Below are 21,717 nucleotides of genomic sequence, written 5' to 3'. Positions count from 1 at the left end.
TGTTGCTGCAGAGACCACAAAAGGCATATTGGTATATTCAAACACCTGTACAGAGAAGCTCTGCTTCTCATTTTTTTGCATTTACTTTTAGTCGCTTTAATCACTTTTTTTGCTTTGTTTTGTTTTAATGTCTCATTTCAGCTGAGACAGAGAAGTTGGTGTCTCTCCATCTTTGGGTTACTTCTCACCAATGTATAGATATTATATTACGTTTTCCTTACAGCTGTAATGACTGTGACGTATGCAACCACAACCCTGAAGCACTTGCCTTTTCCTAACTAAACTATGCCTGGAAACCAAGTGTAATATTTGAGAAGAGACTTCTCAGCAGTTCTTGCTAAGATCTGGTATTTTGTTTCATTTATTCTTCAGGATGCTGAATTCGACTTTTCAAGCTGGCCGCACAATACTTGCCATTGATTTTATGGTGTTTACCCTTAGACTTATACACATTTTTGCAATTCACAAACAGCTTGGACCAAAAATCATAATTGTGGAAAGGATGGTAAGTGTGCAGCCTCTCTCACATAAATACTTGTACTTTGTAAAACATGAAGAACTGGAAATCTTCTCCTTACAAAGGAAATCAGTTTATAATGCGTCTTTATATTTGTAAGGCCTGTCATTTTGCGTATATTGCCTTATTTATCATGAAAATTAGATGCAGTGAGTTTCAAATAGATCCGTCCAAAGAGCTCTGTAGTGTATTAAGTTAGCCTCAATTTACTAATCCTTGTACTTTAGCTAATCATTTACCCTTTGGTCTGGCAAATCAGGAGTAGTGTCTGTCTTACACACTGCTATTACTCCTACTTCACAAGCATTTGGAGCAAAGACCTTAGACAGACAACAGGGCATTTACAGAAGGGTAGGGCATTTACTGAATGGCTCTGCTGTGCTTTGGGAAATAGATTACATTATTTGCAAGAAGTGTGAAAAAAAATCTGAGAAAATTGATAGTTGCAAGTTTCCCACAGTTGTTGTTCTTACTTGTACTTTGTAACTCTAAGCTACAATGAAAACAGCACCTTGTAAGCATATGTTGGAAGATGATGATGAAAGATTTGTATTTATTACCACTCTCCTGCAGGAAATGAGACATTAGGACTGTATTTACTGTGCTTGGGTATAGGTTGGAACATTGAAACAGCTTTTTATTTAGGCATGTTAATCCTCTAGGCCAGTTAGCTCAAGGTAACTGATTAATAGTTCATCTAATTGTAAATGCTATCATAGATACTACAAATATTTGACTTGTGACTCAAAGCAGAGCTCAGTAAAAGCTCTACAGTCTAAACAAGCCTATACATTGAATAAACGTAACTACCAAGCTATTTAGATCTGTCTACAAATGCAATAACTGAAACTCTAACATGACATTTGCTTTGAGTAGCAAAAGGGTAAATGGCAAATAAATATTTGTTCTTGTACATTATCTAGTTTACAGCATTAGCAGACTTTTACTGTAAGAGAACCAGGCAGATCTACAGCTCCCAACCCTTCCTGGCAGCGTACCAAACTAAACCAGGGCCCAGAACAAATATGGTGATATGTATACTACGTTAGCATCTGAAGTCATATGAGATAACACACGGATTAAGAAGATGCAAATAAGAACATAAACAGTAGCCTAGACAAAACCGTAAAACAGGACCTTTCATCTTCCCCCCATCCAAGCCAACACAATACTTTAGCTTCGGTAGTTCAGTGTTGAGCCTTACATCAAGGGAAAGAACGATGAAATTGACTTCAGTAAACAGTATCTTATTGAAAGGTTCATCAGGTGGGTTCAAGCAAGATCATTTCCCTTAAATAGGGAAGTAAGCCAAGATTGTGTCTTACCGTCTTTGCCCTTTTTAACCTTGATACAGAATTGCTGAAATAAGTCTTGTAGCTGTTAAAATGGCAGTCCAATGCCAGTTTACAGGGAGACAGACTGCTGTCAGGAAAAAATATTTCCAGACATACTGTTGCTTTCTCTTAACTGTGACACTATTGCAGTCCTGCAGTGCTGACAAACTTGAAATCATCCAGAAAACAAAATAGATGGGTGAAAGTCAGAGAGACATGAACTATGTCTTGCCTGCCTTAGATACTATAATTCTTAATGGAACTTGTAGTAACCTCCTGGAGGTCTGAAATGCCTATGCTTTTAGGTAACTGTGCAATCCTATTATCTAACTGAAATGAATCTACAGTCCCAAATGAACTGTCAGATTAGATGGGAAGAGGATGAAGTGTTCCTCTTCCACCAGGGAAAAATTACTGCATTTGAAATACATATTCGATTTTTTTAAGTAAGTGCTTTTGGATTCAATTACTTCTGCTTCTGTAGAGAAATACAATGTTTAAAAGCAGAAAGTCTTGAAAATAATCTCTCAGATGCATTACTTAGCTTGAAAACCAAAGACAGGAGCTACCTGGTCCTTGCAGTCTTCAATGTCTGCCCTATCCATGGTTCAGAATTCATCAATGAGTGCTGTCATCCAGGATTGACTGCTGCAGCAGACTTCTTGTAATTCACAGCTAAACAGTCAATGGTACTGTGAGATCTCACAGAAAATCTGCATTTAAAACAGATTACTTTAAAAGATAAAATGTTTCATTTTTAAACAGTAATTGACTGAAAAACAAAGTTTTAAATTAAAAATATGCCTTTATCTAAACTAGCTAACAAACAAAAATGCTGGTTATGGCCCAGGAGCAATGTGGTAACAGCAAGGTAAAGAGAGAAATCCTGTGCATGAAACTGTATTCCACCTCCTTTAACCTAAACAAGCTTGTAAAGAAACAATTACTTGAACAGTTTTCATACCAAGCTACTGTTCTTTGATTATGCTATCAGTCATTTGTCCTCCTTTTCTCCCTCCCCTTTTCTCTTTTAGATGAAGGATGTTTTCTTCTTTCTGTTTTTCTTGAGTGTATGGCTCATCGCCTATGGTGTGACAACTCAAGCTCTGCTTCATCCTGATGACAACCGAGTGGAGTGGATATTCAGAAGAGTGCTTTATCGTCCCTACCTTCAGATATTCGGCCAGATTCCACTGGATGAAATAGACAGTGAGAAAACTTCTCCCCTAACTTTACCATCTTTGAGTGCATATTTCCCTAGCCAAAGCTTTCACATTACTATGATATAAATAGCGCATTTGCAAATGAAGATAACGTACAGTGTGAAACTATATTAGAACATGGGGGTTGGCCCTGTTTAGAGAAGCTGTCTACAATATTCACACAAGGATTTGCAGTTGAAAAAGGTTGGCATTCCTTCTTTCACTTCAATCCATTTTTGCTCAGCTTAACCTAGATCCAAATAACCCTTGTGTAAACTGTAATAACAACATCTCCATATATTTTGGCAGTTGTTTAATGTGACAGTTTTACAGCAGTACTGCTCTGTCCATAAGCAAACACTTGTGTTTTAGAATAAATATTCATCTGGAGTATTTATTTACTCTGGAGTTAAAGTTGCCCCAATCAAATAAAGCTAGTAATTGTATTTGTGCTACATTTCAACCAAAACAACAAAAATAATCAAAATACATGGAAATGTTTGGACATAAAGGTTTAGAGGCAATATTTCTGATAAAGAAGCAGGTAAAATGCAGAATAGGTCATCTCCCAAAGAAGTCTGATGTAGTGTCACAGAATTTAGCCAGAATAACAGTTCTGAATGTCAGTGACTACTGAAGTGGGATTTACACTTGAAGTAATATAGATGAAACCAAAAAATCCCATAGGCAGCAAACTAGAAAGCATTCTTCCATATTCACCCTGCTTAATAAGAAAAGGCATATGCCTTGGAAAAGCTAAAGTCAGAATGAGGCAAGAGAGCAGGGGTATGATTCATCTCACTTAGCTTTAAATGCCTACAGTGTAAGCATCCACAGCACAAGAAGTCACTCTTACTTCCACTAAAGTAACTGGTAAGAAATAATATTTCTGGAATAGGATTAATCTCATTTGAAAATAGGTCAGATAAAATATCCCCTAGAAGTGTCTGTTTCTCCCCATTGGGAGTCCAAAAGGTGTCCTCACATACATAAATAACAGATTAGATGACAGGGAAAAAATATATTACATGGACAAATTCCAGAAGGGGGTCACTTGTACTGGGATGCTCTTGACCTTATTCAACATCTTTATAAAACATATGGAAAAGGAAATGGTTAATGAATGCAGCAATATTTGCTGATGAAACGAAGTTACTGGGTAGTAAAGACTAAAGCCTACACCTAAGAGTTGTGGAAGACCCTCCTGAGGGATGAAGCATCAAATGAAATTCAGTGTAGATAAATATAAGGTAATGTGCCTGGTGACAGCTGTTGTGACTTTTCAGATAACTCTTTGCATTAACGAATAAGATCACCTGTGACTGTGGGGAAAGGCATTATTGGTGAAAAAACGGAGAACAAACAAGTAAATATGGCTACTTTAAATCTGTGGATTTAATTCATTACATGATAGAACTTCCTGAAAAACAAACAAACACACCTATGATTCTTAAGCCCAGTGTAGGAAGATTTAGATGAATGATATGAGTATAACCAACAGAGAGTAGTTATCTTTTCCTCCATAAGTTGTAAATGATTTCAAATGAAACAAGCAAAAGGAGATTTTTTTTGCATACATAACTGTCAGCCATTTAATTGCTGTATGATGCTTCGAATGCTAAAATTGTGCATAGACTGAGAAACCAGTTGGAGAAATTAATCAAGGAATCCTCCTACACCATTATTAAATACAAATTATCTGCCTGGGCAAGTCCTTCAGCCACAAATTCCCAGACCTGGAGGAAATACCCCAACAAAATGCCACTGTTTTTGTTGCATGCTAGGCTAGTGTAAGAACCTGCTACAGCCATAGCTGGAGAGAGGATATAGGGCTAGCTAGACTGCTAGTCTGATGCAGTGGCACCATTCTTACTAACCTGGACTGCAAGCTCAGAGGTACAAAGCAGTGGTTTAAATTTAGAAATTACTTTTTTTTAATTTAGAAATTTACTTTTCTCCTCTAACATGCATACTGTCATGAGGATTGTGAAGACATATATATAGGGAGGTAACATCTACTAAAAACTCAAAGGTAGTTTGAATTGATATGATAACATGCATTTTCACAAAATCAGCAACACTGGATATTAGTTCACATAAGCGATGTTTCAACTGCAAGAATTAGCTCAGTAGTTCAAGCAGCCAAAGAACTGTCCTTTTGTGTCTTGTATTTACATTCCTGCTTGCTAGTCAAAAACAAAAGGCAGTGCAAAAGTTACATGCTACCATAATACTGGTCTTAAGCTCTAATGATTGCAAAATATTATGAATAAAATTATGCTACTGTTTATATGCATATGAGATATCCTTTTAATAATCAGTATCATCATCTTTGATTTGTACCTTAACAGAAAAAGGTATTAAACATATGCAATAATCCACGTCAATAGTTCTTGAAAGATGACATGTTTAGACATATCAATTAAGTTTTTATTTGCCTTGAAATAGCTATAAAATACAGTGTCTTAAACTTCAGGAACAACTTGTAATTCCTGCCCTTCTCTGTTGAACATACAAGATTTTCCTCACCGAAACACAAAACTTTTGTCTCTGCTCTAAGAAATACGTGTGGCAGTAGGATTTGTCAAAACTATTCATTTCTCTACCTCTCTTTGCAGCATCACGAGTGTTTCCCCGGAACTGTACACTTAATCCATTGCAGATTCTGAAGGACAACTCACCATCATGTCCTAACAACTATGCCAACTGGCTTGTCATACTTCTGTTGGTCATCTTCCTACTAGTCACAAACGTTCTCCTTATGAACCTCCTGATCGCTATGTTCAGGTAAGAGCTATTTCAGTAAGTTTAAGACAGAGATGGCAAAAGTTCAACTGAATGCCAGAGTTTACTACATTGCTTGCATGTTCCAAAATGACTGGCCAACAGCAATTTTCCTAATATTATTTGGGGGTTGATAGGTAGACTTTTATGATCATATAAGTTGTCATCTTCTTTACTCTAGCCACATTAAAGACAAGAAGAAAAGAAGCATCTTTTACTATAAAAATTCAATTAAACATGCATGGCAAGGTCTGGATCCCTGGCTGTGCTGCAGTAGAAGTCCACAGGTGCAAAGCAGCTGTAAACTTGGCAGACTTAACAGTACATAATCTGCACAAAGGGGAAATTTAATGTCAAAATGATTAATGATGACTGATTTGGTTGAAGAACTGACATAGCACGTTTGCCAATGTTGCAGGAGTGAATTGGAATTACCTTTCTTTTTTTAAAAAATACACTAGTATTTCTTTAACATTTGAAGACTGCAACTGTTATTATTTTAATATCTAAAAATTTGCACAATCTTTAGTTTAAATTAACTCTACTTGCTGACTGTCCTGTTCCTTTTATTAAAGAAAACTTGGGGCTGTGTTTTGTATTTGTAATGATACGCTTGTTGAGATAAAAACAGTTCTGTAATTTTTTCCTCTACAGTTACACTTTTCAAGTTGTTCAGGGCAATGCAGACATCTTCTGGAAGCTTCAGCGCTACAACCTGATTGTTGAATATCATGGACGGCCTGCCTTAGCACCACCATTTATCATTATTAACCACATAACTCTGGTTCTCAGAATAATCTTCAACAAAAAAGAACATAAAAAAGAACATCTGGGTAAGTAGCTAACAAATGTCTATAAATGGGAGACCCTGATGCTCTTTCAAGGGTATACTGCATAAGCCAAACAGAGGAGCAAGTAAGATTTCCATAAGCTAAGGGCCATAATTCATTATCTTTACCAAAAAATGCCAGGAGAATACACATGACAAATTAAGGTTTATAATGTAGCCTGCACTATAAACAGTTTCACACAACGCCTTTCTCTGTGCAACATAGTTATGATACAAAACTGGTTGAAGGGATTTATTTCTGAAGAAAAAACAATGTATAGTTTGAATAAATCATAAATAGTTATTTTATCTGCTGTTAAATTTTAGTAATTAAAAATGGACAACCCTAAAAGTGCATATGAAGTCCGAAATCTGCTGGGATCAGTAGAATTTCCCAATGCAGATTACAGAGAGAGAGAGAGAGAGAGAGAGAGAAAGAGAATACACTTAGAGAAATGGTGGTCCCCTTAAAAGTTTTCATTAAAAAGGAGGATGAAGTTTAACTAACAACAGAAGGCATTTAGAGGCTTCCTATAGTGATTGCAAACTTGGTATATCTAGTTTAATGGTGTCTGATAACAAGCCTATTTCCTCCTCATGCACAGACTGATAACGGGCTTTGGAGCAGAACTGTTGATGTTCAGAGCCCTTAGACTAAGCTTCCTGTCACACACACACTCCTTCTGGCTATCAAGGCACGCTGCTGAAGCTTCTTCCCCTCCAAGAAAGCAAGTACCTGCCTGATCAGGGTCTAAGCTTGGTAGTATTTGGAGCACGCAGCAAGTGTGCTCTTTTACCAGACTTTAGAAAGATACAAAACTGGTATGTTCAAGTTACCTCTGAAATTGAGCTCTTCTGTTGGCTGGGCCAGTTGGTTTGCTTTGTAAGATGACAACAGCCAACAGATTTACACTTTAAGGCGGAGGGATTTTTCGCAGTTCTTCTTTCCTATTTATAATTGTTCTAAAAAAGAAGCTTAGATGATAAAGTGCATCTGAATGTAAAGCTTTGCTCATTAAACACTTGGGGGCCACAGTATGTGAGAAGTCCAGTAATGTCCTAGATGATTCAATGATTCAATGTTTTTATAAATGATTTGGATGTAGGACTAGAAGGTGTTCTGAGCAAATTTGCCGACGACACTAAACTTGGAGGAGTTGTGGACTCAGATGAGGGTGGAAAGGCCTTGCAGAGAGACCTGGACAGATTGGAGAGCTGGGCGATCACCAACCACATGAAGTTTAACAAAAGCAAGTGCCGGGTCCTGCACCTGGGACAGGGCAACCCTGGCTATACGTACAGACTGGGCGATGAGACGCTGGAGAGCAGCCCTGCAGAGAGGGATCTGGGGGTTGTGGTTGACAGCAAGTTGAATACGAGCCAGCAGTGTGCCCTGGCAGCCAGGAGGGCCAACCATATCCTGGGGTGCATCAAGCACGGCATTGCTAGTTGGTTGAGGGAAGTGATTGTCCTGCTCTGCTCTGCGCTGGTGCAGCCTCACCTCGAGTACCGTGTGCAGTTCTGGGCACCACAGTACAAAAAGGACATTAAACTGTTGGAGAGTGTCCAGAGGAGGGCGACGAAGATGGTGAAGGGCCTAGAGGGTAAGACGTATGAGGAGCGGCTGAGGGCACTGGGCCTGTTCAGCCTGGAGAAGAGGAGGCTGAGGGGGGACCTCATCGCAGTCTACAACTTCCTCGCGAGAGGGAGTGGAGAGGCAGATGACCTATTCTCTGTTATCACCAGTGACAGGACCCGTGGGAACGGTGTGAAGCTGAGGCAGGGGAAGTTTAGGCTGGACATCAGGAAGAGGTTCTTCACCGAGAGGGTGGTCGCACACTGGAACAGGTTCCCCAGTGAAGTAGTCACTACACCAAGCCTGTCTGAATTTAAGAAGAGGTTGGACTGTGCACTTAGTCACATGGTCTAAACTTTTGGGCAGACCTGCGTGGTGCCAGGAGTTGGACTTGATGATCCTTATGGGTCCCTTCCAACTTGGGATATTCTATGATTCTATGAGTTTAAGTGGAATCGCTGAAATTGGCCTGTGCTATTCTTCAGAAACCTCAGGACCCTTATCCAGCTGCAAAAGGTCTATCACCTTCCGTCACAAGAAAAAAAAATGTAGAAAATACTTATTTTACAATAAATTTTAATAGCCTGTCACTCCTGCAATGGGAAAGCAATACTTGATTTTTCTTTAGCTTAGCAGCCTTTCATTACTTAAACTAATATAGGTGAAAAGGGAGCAAAATATAATTTTTAATATCTTTTTTCCCCCCTATAGAAAGAGATCTTCCAGTTGGCCTAGATCAAAAAATCGTAACATGGGAGCTGGTGCAAAAAGAAAATTATCTTGTAAACCTTGAACAAGAAAGGAAAGAAAGCAATGAAGAAAGGCTGAAGGCCACATCTAATAAGTATGTTATTATGACCCATATTAAGTGAACCTTTCAGGTCTTCAAATTTGCATGAGATAAATATACAGGTACTGTAACACTTATATGAGGAGACCAAATGGAATGCAGTTCTTCATTGCATGAAAAACATGACAAGGCAGCATCACTTCAGTAATGAGAAGAGTCTTTCACATTCTTTAAGTACATACAATTACAGGCCTGTAAGCTCCAGGCAAACCTGCAGTCAAGCTCAAATGAAAATCATATTCATAAAGAAATGATGGAAGAACAGTTCCTTTACCGTACTGCAGAGCATGTACTTCCATCCCCTGTAGGCATACAGCAGTATTGGAAACAAAACATTGATCAAAGTCCTGTGAAATTGTTGTTTCCAAAACAGAAAGAGGTTTAGACTTTTGAATGACAGTTTAAAATCTCTGGAATTATCCCCAGCTTGCAGATACAGAAGTCCTATTTATGGCTTTATGACATAAGACTAATGTTTTGCACAAGAAATTCCTGACATGATCTCTAGAATTAGATTTTATTAACTGGATCTCCATTTAAATATTTCTCTAGAATATCTTCCCAATAGGAATATCACCTAAATTGGTTTAGTATTCTGATGAATTAAAATGCAAAATTACTACTTGGAAGTTTACTCCTTTAAGTGAGACACAAGATAGATACATACATGGAAAACTAAAACATCTAAGACAATACGAAAAGCCACACAACAAAGCCTTCTTTGAAGAAGCTTTTAACACCTGTTTCAGGTGTTTCCTCTTACAATAAAACTGATTTCAAATAGAGTCACAGTGGGTGTGAAAATAGTTACAATAACAAAGTTCTGCTGAAACCTTCTTGTGCTGCGTTTTCTTTCTGTGCTCTGCCTTTCAAAACATTCATCTAATTCATAATACCTGGAGTCCAGACCAGCCTACTTGAGTATATTATTGGGAAATACTCTCCTCCCTCTAATCTAACAGACTCTAAATTCATAATAATTTAAATTATTTGGTTTTAACTTTATTCTCATAAGCAAGTCACTGCCAAAATGCAGGATTTTGGCCCTAAGAATAAGGAAGAGCTTAATTGCCTAGATCAAGCAATAAATAAGCATGTAATTGCTTCTAAACAAAGGGCATGATCTCAGATATAGCAGAGACCGAAAGAGGTTCAGATGACCACCACTAATCTTACCTCGTAGGTGTCAGCAAACTTACCCGTGTATTTGAAATCTTACATAACCCTCCAAAAGCTATTCACTGAACTCTGCATTAAACCAAATCCAAAATACATTAGATACATCCAGCAACAGCCTTTTCACATAGACCTGAGTGCAACATGACTTGTTAAAGGGAAAATTTTAAATAGTAGTTAGGACAAAGCGGAGAGGGATTTGAGGAGCCTTTGGGGAATTGGATGCTAGGAATAAGAAACTGATTGGAGAAGAGGTAAAGGATGTAGAAGATGTGTGAATAATCTGAGTTGGAGGGGCCATATTCAAGTTCTCTACATGGTCCCTTTGGACTGCGTGGAAAAATGGATTTGAACATCAAATCAGTGTCTGAAAATGAAACCTCAAAAAAATCAAGTGGCTCATCAGCCCTGCGTTAATGGAATAAATATTATGTCATAAATTTTCATGCTAAAATCAGTTTACATTCGGCGTAGATAGACTAATAAAGGACTAGAAAGACAGAGCTGGACCTATGGCTCTTTTCTGCAGTCCTTAATTTCCACAGCAGCAGGGACTGAGGGCTGCTTTAATCTGTATGAATATATGAGGAGCCCTTGGGTGGTATGCATGGGAGAGGTATGACAGAAATGCTGCTCTTTTCAGTAAATACTTACAGGAACCCTTGAAAAAGACAAAACTTTTAGGGGGCTCTGGTATATCCCAGCAGCACAGAACTGCAAGCAAGGGGTCGAAGACATAGTAAGTTACTCGTTTTTTGTGGTTTAGGATTTCATCTGAGGCCTTTCCTTTTCACTCAGCACGTCATTTTTGTTTCCACAGAGTGGATAATTTGTCTAAATACCTTAGTGGGTTGAAAGAACAAGAAAGGCGGCTTAAAGTTATAGAATCCCAGGTAAGTAATAGCTTTGCAGGCATTTATATCAGTTTTAGGATTTCACTATGTTTCTTTCATTTTTTGTGTGGCCATTTTTAATCACTGCTGCTAGTATTTGATGGTGGTTTGGTACCGTGTTCAGGGATAAAGGGATGGAGAAATGGATCTGTATTATGACTTCATTTTCCTTATTGTTTTATCTGTAATGATAACTACATAAAGAAACATTTCTAACCTCTTATAGAAAAGAGAAAGTGGAATACAGCATTTCTTGCTCTATTTTGCTAGCCTACTTGAGAAGTGTTCACTTCTTACCTTGAGGTTGCCTCTGGAGGCAAATGTTTGATCTTCTCCCCTCCATTCTCTTCTTTCATCCAACCTTTTCTTACTTAAAAAATGACAACTTTGAAAATACCCATATGCTGTCTGATTTGACAGAGACTAATCTTCTTGGACATCAGTTTTTCTAATTTTGTTAGATACCACATATCAGCTTCTTAAAAGGAAGTGTCTGGCATAGAAATGCGCAATAAATAAATAATAGAAGGAAACCCTATCTTGAGCTTTTGGTGACACGTCTGTGAAACATAAACAAACATTTGTTAAGCAGTATGAAAATGCTCAGCATTACCATGTGCTACATAGTAAAACTCTCATTGTTTTCTTTGTCCCTAGAATTCTTCAGTGTAATTTTGGCCTCACTGAAAGTTGTTTATCTTAATTGCAGTTTCCCTCCCTTTTCTTATCCATTCTATGGCTTCCTAAAAAAAGTCACGCTATTCCATGAACAATGTTGAAACCAAATACAGGTTAAATAGGAACACACGAGAAACACTTTAATAAGGCTGTGCTAGATTGAGATAATGCAATATACTCACAAAAAAAGGAAGATATTTAATACTGATCTTCCTCCAAGTCACCTCAACTAATCCTTAACAAACTAATAAAAAAGTCATGTGGTATTTCTGATGTTGCTTCATGCTGCTGCCCACATTGTCTTTCCTGCAAATTTAAGAATGGATAAGAATGGATAACTATGAAAATTAACTGATGTAGAAATCACTACCTATTTTGTAGATATGCTACTGTACAGCTGTTATCTCTTCAATGGCAGATGCTTTAACCAAAAGCAACCTCTTATGCAACCAACCAGCTCCAGACTATACACGTAAGTATTGAAAATCATCATGAAAAAACTAATTAACACAGCTGAACAATTTAGTTTTATTTTTTAAAAAATAAAACTATTATTTAAAAATAAACTAAAAAATTGACAAAAAAGATAAGAACCACATAAGGAGTGCAAAGGAGTATGCCTAGAGGAAGTTGCAATATAAGCAACAAACATTCTGAAGTATGAATACTTTGAAGAAATTACTTTTTGCAAAATATATTTAAAAACTTTGGGGAATGGACCATCATTCACTGCAAGTTAGAATGATCTCACATAACTTTAAGGATGTAGAAAAGCATCTATTTGCCACTTGGTTTCTTGAAAGGACTGTGTCTTGGGGGTTTCTTGAGTCAATGAGATAGTATAACCAAAACATTTACTATGGATAACAATAATCATAAAACAGAAAAACCCCTCCAACTTCGTTTTAATCACTGCAACTCATTTGCCTTCAGAGCTGCAGCTATTTGTGTCAGTCAAGAATTTGTCCCATGTCCCGGAGCTTCACTGTTTGGAGATTAAAACATTAGAGTCAGGAACAGACTATGTCTCAGTCACTGCAGGATATCTGACTCAATAAATATTTTGGATATTTTTCTTAATTAGTAATAGGTAGATATTGAAACAGCTATCTATTACACAAAAATAACATCAAAAACCCCTTATACAGAACATACAGGTACTATGTGAGAAAAAAAGTAGCTGGAAACCTAGCTAAGTCTTGGCATGACAAGACCTCAAAGCACTCTAGTAAATGAAGGTGTGTAAAAGTAATTTGGATCCCATCAATTATTTTCTTTGTCCTTTTTTATTTATTTCAATGGGGGTTGAGGTGGGGAATGAGATCTGTCTGAGGTTCCTGTAGCAAACCATTGGCATAACAAACAAATAGTTTGCAATTTACCCAGCTGCAGGAGGAATTATGAACATACTTAACCAGGTATGACATTCAAACTGTAAACTTAGATGTAGCAAAGCCAGGCTGGAAAGATATTTTATTTCATACTAACTCAGCATGCATAGCAAACTATTATATTCTGAAAGCAATGAAAGGAGTTATCAATTTTCCCTATACACTAAACAGTGAAGATCACTGATAAACAATCAAGTTTGATCCTAACTGCAGCTTTGTCCTACAACATCTTTCAGTAACCAGCTTCTCAGACTAGAACTTCAGATTTGACTTAATTTTGCAAGAAGTTTATAAAGCACATAGATACACTGCTTCACTATAAACTTTCTAAGACAAACTATCCTGTAGCATGTTCCCCAGATATTTACAGATACTGTAACTGTATATCAATCTGAAACTTACATAGCTGAAAAAAGAAACCTGTTTTTATCATTTACTGAGCAAACAAAGTACTACAACCTACGGTATGATCTTCCTGTGGATTATTTTCAACATTTAAATTTTCCTAAGTAATTATTGTTATGCAACCCTTGTCCTAAAGCTTTTAAGAAATTTTTTTTTTTTTTTTTTTTACAATCCTATTAGGTTTGATGAATGCCAACACTGAAGTGCCTTTGCCAGAAGGGGGTGAAAGAGAAGAGCATGCAGATCCATCTGAGGCTGACATCATGTACATTGATAATTAAATTTTACTCTCATTTCTTTGAGTTAAACTTTTTCCCCTACTGAATTACTGTAGAAATAAAATCCTATTCTCATGAAGGCCTAAGACCCCAATCTCAAAGCCTTTGATGGTATCTTCACACCTAATGTCAAGCACTGCTAATGTTTAATACTGCTGAGGATTTCTTGGGCATTCTTCAACTTCTTTTACTTTCTTCCCTCCTGATGTTTCTTGGGTCATTTATCCAACACTCCCCTCCACAAATGGCACTACTTCCCCTCCATGATGACTACCACCTTATTTTCTATATAGCCTGTGTTTTGTTCTCTAAGTTACATACCCTCAATCAAACTTTCATCACCACCACCGTCTACATTTCTGTGTTCTTTTCAAGGGAGTTTCCCTTTTGAAAGGTAATCATTTCCTCGCTAAAACCCAACCCGCTTCCTGGGCCAAAAAAGCAAGCTTGCATTTACAAGTTGCATTTGAAGAAAGTTTCCACAGGAAAGAAAGGGCCTGGGATACTGAACTATTACAATGCATCCAGTTCCTAGAGTTCTTATCACCCTCAAATGATTGTACTTACCGTCTTCTCTTTCTAGTCTGGCTTCTGTGAGATATTCCCTTTCCAACTGCTCCTTAAAGCGCTCCTCACTCGTCCCAGAAACTCATCACATGGTCCTCAAGTCTTCAGTAGCTTGCAGTCAGTTTCCAAAGATAAAACAGGTGACCCTCCCACAGTCAGACCCCCAGCCCCTGCTGCTTGCTTTTTTGTTTTAGCGCCAGACCGTACCTGCTGTCAGCTCACTGCTATGAGACACCTTGCCCTTGCATCTACAGCCAAGCATTTTTCTGATTTTATTCAACATTTTTGTCTCAAAGCTCAGAAAAAAAAAAATAAAGCAAGACTTTTCCTAGAAACTGAGAATTTGGACTGCTGGCCATTTTTTGCATTACTTTAACTGGCATGTACCTTTTAAGCATACAAATGTTAGTTGGCTTTACTTTAATTTTGTATGAAAAGATACACAAATAAAATGGATCTCACTACTGTCCTGTAGTGGGAGATTTCTTTGGACTAACATAAACAGTGTTGGAAGGGGGAAGTAACAGGTTGTGGTCATACTCTGATAAGCTTCAACTGAACTTCATTTCCTCATGTCTATTGTAACACAGCTCTTATACAACATAAATAAAGGTTGCACAGAAACTTTCTCTACTGTCAGGTATCTCAATACAGAGGTGAGAAAAAAGTCTCAAATCTGATCAAAATGCCTTTCTAACATGAGTCTTTATTAATAGAAATTAATCATTATGATGTCTTCATAAAATAGGCATTTGTCCAGCTTATTCAGCTGTGCCCCAGACCTTAGTGGTGACATTAACAGTGATGGAATTTTGGTACTGTGCTAAATGCTCATCACCCTAGGCAAAGGAGAAGTTACAAAACCAGTGGGTGTGTACACAGCTACGTTTTTTGTTAGGAAATAATGCACACTGTACAACCCACAGCACACCATACTCTTCACAGCAGCTTCCCTTCTGAAACAGCTACTGTTTTTATTGTGACCGGTACATTCATCACCCACTGGAAACCAATTTTTGTCTGTTTGGAATTTTTGTTATGTCCCATTCATGTGCACTGGAATAACTGATGTATTTGGCAGTGAACCATTAATTAACATGCATCGAATTGGATTCTCATGATCACATACAATCTCTTTTAAAATTCAGAAGTGAATTGTAAAAGACGGCACGTTACTCATTTTACATCTTCTACTTCTGCTAATAAATAATGCATCTATTCAAACACAACCCCCCAGATGATTCAGGCCTACCAGTTACTGGCAAGGTGCTGACATCCCACCCAAGGGGAAGAAGTCTCCTCAACCATCCTTTGGAGTTTGAACAACTGCAGTCTAGCAAGAAAAAAAATAAATCACAAATTCTGAAGTAGTCACCTTTCATTACGGTTATAAATATTAACATTGGGGCTAGTTAACATAGAATACTGGTAAAAGTCAGTCCAAAGTGAACTGAATTACTTTCAAATAATAAAACCTTTCAAAGTGTTTAATCTTTCAGCCTTATTTATAGAAAAAAAAAACACACGTATCCACTTATTAACATTATATATGAAAAACTACTACACTTGACATTATGATCTGATTCATTCTATCAGGTGATTCTCTCTCTATTGTAAAATCACCAAATTGCTGAAAAATTTTAGATTCTAAAGCTCAGTTTAAGAAGATGAGGAAAAGTTTATGAAACATTAAGTTTAGAGTAACTTTACAGATTCTAGATTTTCTAAACAATTCTCAAATAAACACAGTATTTGTTAGAACTCCCCCATTTTCATTAATATCAGTATGTTTCAAAGAGATGCAGAAGCCAAGCTACAACCAAAAGTTTATTGAATCCCAAAGAATAAAAAAAGTATCCAGTTCTGGTACAAATACCCGATTCCCATCAAATCCACACGAACAAATGTGGAACCAGTGCCACCTGGAAAAGATAAACAGATACGCAGGCCAAAAATCATCACATCACATCATACCACTAAGAGGAAAAGATGTTGCCTAACTAACAACTGAAGCTGTCCAGAGTGTCTTCACTGGGATGTTTCCAAGTTGTACCTGTCTGCAGGAGACATGGCAGTTTTTTTTTTTTTTTTTTTTTTTTTTTTTAAATGTACCAATGCAGTTAAATATTAAGACCACCTTAAAAATACTTTGTTTGCCAATTGCCACCTGGGCCCTCCAAACTCACAAACGGGCATGTTGTGCTTTCACTCTCAATAGCAATGATGGGTATATTTTTAAAAAGTTTCCCTCTTCAGCACAGACTGGGAGAAATCAAATCTAGTGGAAGACTGGGTTTTATTTTTGTTGTTTAAAAATCTCTACATGAGGAGCTCATCACCTTTGTTCCAGGATTCTACAGGATTTGGAAACAGCTTGAAATCTGGGGAGTAAATAAGATGCCTTGCAGCATTTTAGCTAACAGTTCTTTCATGATAACTTCAGCTCCAGAGCAAACCCCAGGGAGCTGCTCAAGCAAACAAAGCACAGTTGTTTCTGCTAGGGTGCAATGATCCTGTGCCCACAGACTTTTCACTAACAAAAAGTCTGTAACACACTTTTGGTAGCTTAATTTCTAACAATATAAAATGTCCCGGGTGGCTATGATGCAAACTGTTAGACAAAACACCATAACATGGGTTCCTGACCCAAAAAAAGATATATATACATATATATATATATATATATATATTCTTCTCTACCTATATATATATATATATATATATATATATAGGTAGAGAAGAAAAGACAGCAAGCATATCCAAAGACGATACAACTTCTTGGATGTTTCCAATTTGTTCCATCATTCAGGACTCTTCCTCCTCCCCTTCATCATCTACTTTGGGTCGGAAATTTTTCCTATTCCTCTTCTTACTGCAATGGAATCCAACTTTTTCTACCAAAGGCTCTTCAGCTGCACCACTAAACCTTGCACTAAGCTTACCTTCTGTGTTCAGGTCCCCCACCATCAGGCACCCCTCCTCCTCTGCTGCCTTTCTGCTTCCACCATCTAAGTGCCCCCTCTCAACCTTATCGTCGTCCCTCAAGTCATCAGTCTTCAGAGATTTTCCTTTCAGACCTGTTTTTGCATGTTTCTTATCTCCCTCCCCTGCTCCTATTTTCTTTTCTAGTCCATCAACACCCCTTTTTGCTGGTTTGGTAAATACAATCCTCCCAGCTCCACAGCTGGAGGGATCCTGATTGAAGTATGGGGTGTAACTATCTTGGGCAGCTGAGCTTTGTTCCTCTCCTCTTTTCTTCAAGCTCTCTAGAAATTCCATAGCCACTGTCCTGTTAGTCTTATCACTAGACTCTGAAACTCCATCTAGACTGTATTTGGTCCAGCGCTCTGGGTGTGCCACATAGTCAGGCACCACTGGAGAGACTTTGGGAGCCTGCACTGGTCTGGTTGACTTTCCAGGGCTTTCTGGAACCACATTACTTGACACAGTAGTTGGAGGTAAAGGGCGTTTAAACCTCCCGTCAACAACATTATCTTCAGACATTGAGGGCACAGACAATTTGGCTGCCTCTTCCAGACAATCAAAAATGCTCTGGCTACGGAGTGAGAATGTAGAACTCATGCCCCTCAGATGGAACGGCTGGACAGGAGATCTGTGACTGCTGTCTGAAGGGTCAGGGGTGTCCCCTGATCCGTAATCCCCATCCTCTATAGGTGGCTCCTCAGGAGATACTGTATCGACTTCTGCTTCATCTAGCTCCAAATGATCAGAATCCGAATCGCTGAGCGACACTGTGTCAGATGGCAGAGCTCCTTCGTAGTCAGTGGCCCCAGCCACTATGCCCAGGAAGGGTTCACCAGCATCCTGATCTCCCATCTTGGGGCTATCGCTCCACCGAGGGCTTTGATGGAATGGCTGCAAATACGGTCTGCCAAACGCCCAGCGACTTTAATGCCTAGAATACAGAGGAGCATGAAAATTCAACTGTGAAATGAGAATCACATGTATGACTATCATTCTAGGCCATACAAAATAATTGTTATTACAATATCACAAGCAGCTGTACTTCAGGAATTCCTAAGCACTTTTGCTTGAAATAAAAACATTATTTATGGAATGAATGCACCTTAATATTAAAGGGGTGCACAAGAGTAGGTACAAGAATACAAAGTAAGCAAAAATAGCATTGCACACCATATTTCATTAAAGGTTACAGCAGGACCAATTACTAAGAGATGTACATGAAGAGCAAATCTGATTACACTGTAACAGTCTCACACATCTTCCATTGGACAGAAGTGACCTCTCTAAATCGCACCCTGCATTTATCATACTGCATAAATCCACAGAAACACCTCCTAATCTCTTACATCTCTTACATTTTCTTTTAGCCATTGCAATCCTTTATTGCCAGTTTACTTCTTGCCCCAGTAATCATCATGTCGTGCTTATTATGAACAGCACTACTGCTGATTGAGGTCCATGGCAGAGAAGCCTGTCGGGTGTCACTATAGTTGTCAGTTTAAAGCCATTGCTACAGTTTCGCAATGGCTTTCAACAGAGTAAAAGCTCTGCTCCCTCTTTGGCTTTAAACTCTCATGTTATTACTAGATTCCTGCAATCACATGGTAATCTGGCTTGAGAAACGAATCCCACTGGATTAAGAAAACTAATTGCAGATGCCATGCTTGCACTAGCACACTGGAAACAAGGGGAGGGCGTAACCAAGGGTCAGCAAGAGTCAGCCGTTCAGTCAATAAAAAGACATCAAGATCTGCAGCCTGAGTTCCAGTACAGGCTAAATCACTCTGCCACCTGCTCAAAGGAAACCCTGAAGAACCAGGAAGGCCGATGATCACACCACCAATTGCTACGCAATGAGAAACAGAGCTGGCAAACCCACACCTCAGTTCAGCTCCAAGAAATGTGAATTATGGAAATAGTTCTCATATGTTATTAGATTAAGCTGAGCTGCGTAATTATCGGTTCTTCTTAAACAATGCAGTAAACAGACCTAGGGAGTCTGTTGGTCACTCACTTTCTCTTGAGACTGAACCAGCTTCCCCTCCTGAGGGTCAGTTAAAGCCACCAAAGATCTCAGCACTTCCATCCTAGAAAACAAACATTTCCATCAAGATACTGGAAATGTAGCTTTAAAATGAGTTTTGAAAATAATTCCTTCTCCCTGAATCATCCAAAGCTGCAGAACCAAGTTCCAAATCTGACACAAAATTAAGCTAGCACAAAAGAGTGCAAATATTCCTAGATTTTAGCAAAAGAACAACACAACCTAATAAGGCAGGCAGTGCTGTATTTACTCAGTCTCCACATGCACATTGCCAAGCCTTCTTCTGTAGAGCAAAAAAAAGGCTTTTAAAAAATAACACTGGAATTTATAGGTGCAGTAAACAATTAGTAAATGAACTGTGTTAAATAAAGCCGAGAAAATATCAAACTGCTAGTCATGCATTGCAGGTAATAAATACTGCAGGAAAAGAGACGAAGGATACCACAGGGATGTCTTCAAGGAAAGGCCATATTCGCAATCAGGGATGGACTGGCATAAAGCATTAAAACATGGAGAAAGGTCTAAAAAATTTGAGAGCCCGAGTGCCCGTGGTCTGTGTAAGGCCTAGCTGTCTCTGGCAAAGGGACTAATGGCTGCTTTTGGAAACACGTCCCTCAGCGTAACTCCTAAACGCCACCTGAAATCCCTTCATCCTTCCATTTGGTTTTACAACAGACAGAAGAAATAGCAAGGACTCCAAACAGGCATTAAAAAGTTACACTAGCTAAAACGGCCGGTTCCAGGCGGCGGTGTGAGTCACGGCCGCGAACCGGGCACCTTCCCACGGACAGGTACCCCGAAAGACGAGTTCTGCGCAAACCCTGCCAGCACGCTGCCCCTCGCAGCACGCCCGACGGACTCACAGGCTCGCTGCGGCGGTGCCAAGGCAGCACGGCTCGGGCAGGACGGCGGCTCCCTGCCTGGCAAGCTCCCGGCCGGGCTCTGCCATCCCAGCCTGGCTCCAGGGGGCTCGCAGGCCCCTACGAGGGTGGAAGCACTCCGTACCCCCAGCACCACAGACCCGCCACCGCCTCCTCACAGCGCCGGCCCTCTCCTCCAGGCCGCGGCCCCGGCCCTGGCGCGGGGTGCGCTGGGACGTTGAGTCCTTTCGATCCGAAGCAGCGCTGCAGCCCACGGAGCTGAGACTACAAATCCCAGCAGGCAAAGCGGCGGGAAGCGGGCGGGAGCTTCCCCTCTCCGCACCGCCTCGCTCCTTTTGAATCCTGGGAGTTGTAGTCTCCCGTGTTGTCCCCGCTGGGGGACATTTTGCGGGCCCGCGCCCGAGCAAAATCTTCGCCGACTCGCTCCGCCCGCGCCGCCGCACGACAGGACTACAGCTCCCAGGGTGCACCGCGCCGGGCGCCGCCCGCCATTTTGTAGTCTGTGAGGAAATGGGGAGCCGCTGGCGCCGCACGGGGTCGGCTGTGGGGCATCCCCATGCCCCGTGGCCGTGGGGGCTGCGAAATGGCGGCTGTGGCCCCGCCGCCGTGCTGCGCGGCACGGGTGCTGCCGCGAAAAAGTGTGAAAAAAACACATCAAACAGAGCTTTTTTTTTTCTCATCAGAACACTAGGGCTTGGCAGCAGTGTGAATTTCAGAGGAAGTGCAGGCTTTATTTTTTTGTTATTTGTATTTTCTATCCAGAAAACTCCAAGTCACTAGGGGCGTAAAACCAGTGTCCAGCCAGAAACAAGTTTCCATTTTCTGTCCCAGAAAACATTTTTGTGTGTGCGTTAAGAAGTGGAATTCTGTCTGAAAATGTTTTATTGGTGTTGGCCAACACTGCCTGATTTTTTTCCCCTTCGTTCAGCTAAAAGTTTACTTTTACAGTGGAAATATACTTCCCAAGTGGCTTTAATACTTACCTTGTTTACCCTAAGCTGTGCTACAGCAGCTTGCAGGGCTCATCCCCACCCGTTCCCCGGGCCCCAGTCTCATTCTACATTGCATGTCCCTGGGACTTCATCATTAAATGGAATTAAATTAATGCCCGAATTAAATAATGACTGCAGAGGGGATGAGCTTCTGAAGGCTTTGCCTCAGCAGCTCACCCCACTCTAAGAGATCAACATGCAAAGTTTTGATTTGCAGTAAGTCTTGTTTATAAACAAAGCCCATCATCTGTACCATCATTTTGCAGCAAAAAAAAAATGATTGTGCAACTTCACCTCACCTGATGTTGCTGCCCCCCCCCCCCCCCCCCCCCCAT

General features: G+C 39.6%; 2 protein-coding genes across 6 annotated transcripts in view; one reads left to right on the top strand and one right to left on the bottom strand.

The window, feature by feature from the left end:
* Positions 1 to 14,962, top strand: part of TRPM5 (transient receptor potential cation channel subfamily M member 5) — a 39,537-nt gene extending 24,575 nt beyond the window's left edge. The window contains exons 17-24 of the mRNA XM_040557705.1: positions 373 to 505; positions 2,886 to 3,060; positions 5,672 to 5,840; positions 6,492 to 6,670; positions 8,954 to 9,086; positions 11,089 to 11,161; positions 12,221 to 12,311; positions 13,816 to 14,962. Of these exons, the coding sequence (XP_040413639.1) occupies positions 373 to 505; positions 2,886 to 3,060; positions 5,672 to 5,840; positions 6,492 to 6,670; positions 8,954 to 9,086; positions 11,089 to 11,161; positions 12,221 to 12,311; positions 13,816 to 13,916 (1,054 nt within the window). The 3' untranslated portion in view covers positions 13,917 to 14,962. The remainder of the gene's footprint in view (positions 1 to 372; positions 506 to 2,885; positions 3,061 to 5,671; positions 5,841 to 6,491; positions 6,671 to 8,953; positions 9,087 to 11,088; positions 11,162 to 12,220; positions 12,312 to 13,815) is intronic.
* Positions 14,963 to 16,294: 1,332 nt separating this feature from the next.
* Positions 16,295 to 20,745, bottom strand: TSSC4 (tumor suppressing subtransferable candidate 4). Of its 5 annotated transcripts, none has more exons than XR_005820099.1 (4): positions 20,373 to 20,745; positions 19,480 to 19,552; positions 17,187 to 18,396; positions 16,295 to 17,142 (listed from the first exon to the last, which is right to left on the bottom strand). XR_005820099.1 is itself a non-coding variant. In XM_040557702.1 (3 exons), the coding sequence occupies exon 3, from the start codon at positions 18,315 to 18,317 to the stop codon at positions 17,286 to 17,288; it is 1,032 nt and encodes a 343-aa protein (XP_040413636.1). In that variant the 5' UTR covers positions 18,318 to 18,396; positions 19,480 to 19,552; positions 20,373 to 20,745; the 3' UTR covers positions 16,295 to 17,285. The 5 variants fall into 5 exon arrangements, 3 of the variants coding, with proteins under 3 accessions (XP_040413636.1, XP_040413638.1, XP_040413637.1); XR_005820098.1 differs by having other exon boundaries at positions 17,193 to 18,396; XM_040557702.1 differs by having other exon boundaries at positions 16,295 to 18,396.
* Positions 20,746 to 21,717: the final 972 nt, after the last annotated feature.

The sequence above is a fragment of the Cygnus olor genome, chromosome 5 (assembly GCF_009769625.2).
Source record: "Cygnus olor isolate bCygOlo1 chromosome 5, bCygOlo1.pri.v2, whole genome shotgun sequence".
Taxonomy (NCBI): domain Eukaryota; kingdom Metazoa; phylum Chordata; class Aves; order Anseriformes; family Anatidae; genus Cygnus; species Cygnus olor.
The sequence above is the reverse complement of the archived record's forward strand: the minus strand, read 5'-3'. Positions and strand labels throughout refer to the sequence as shown.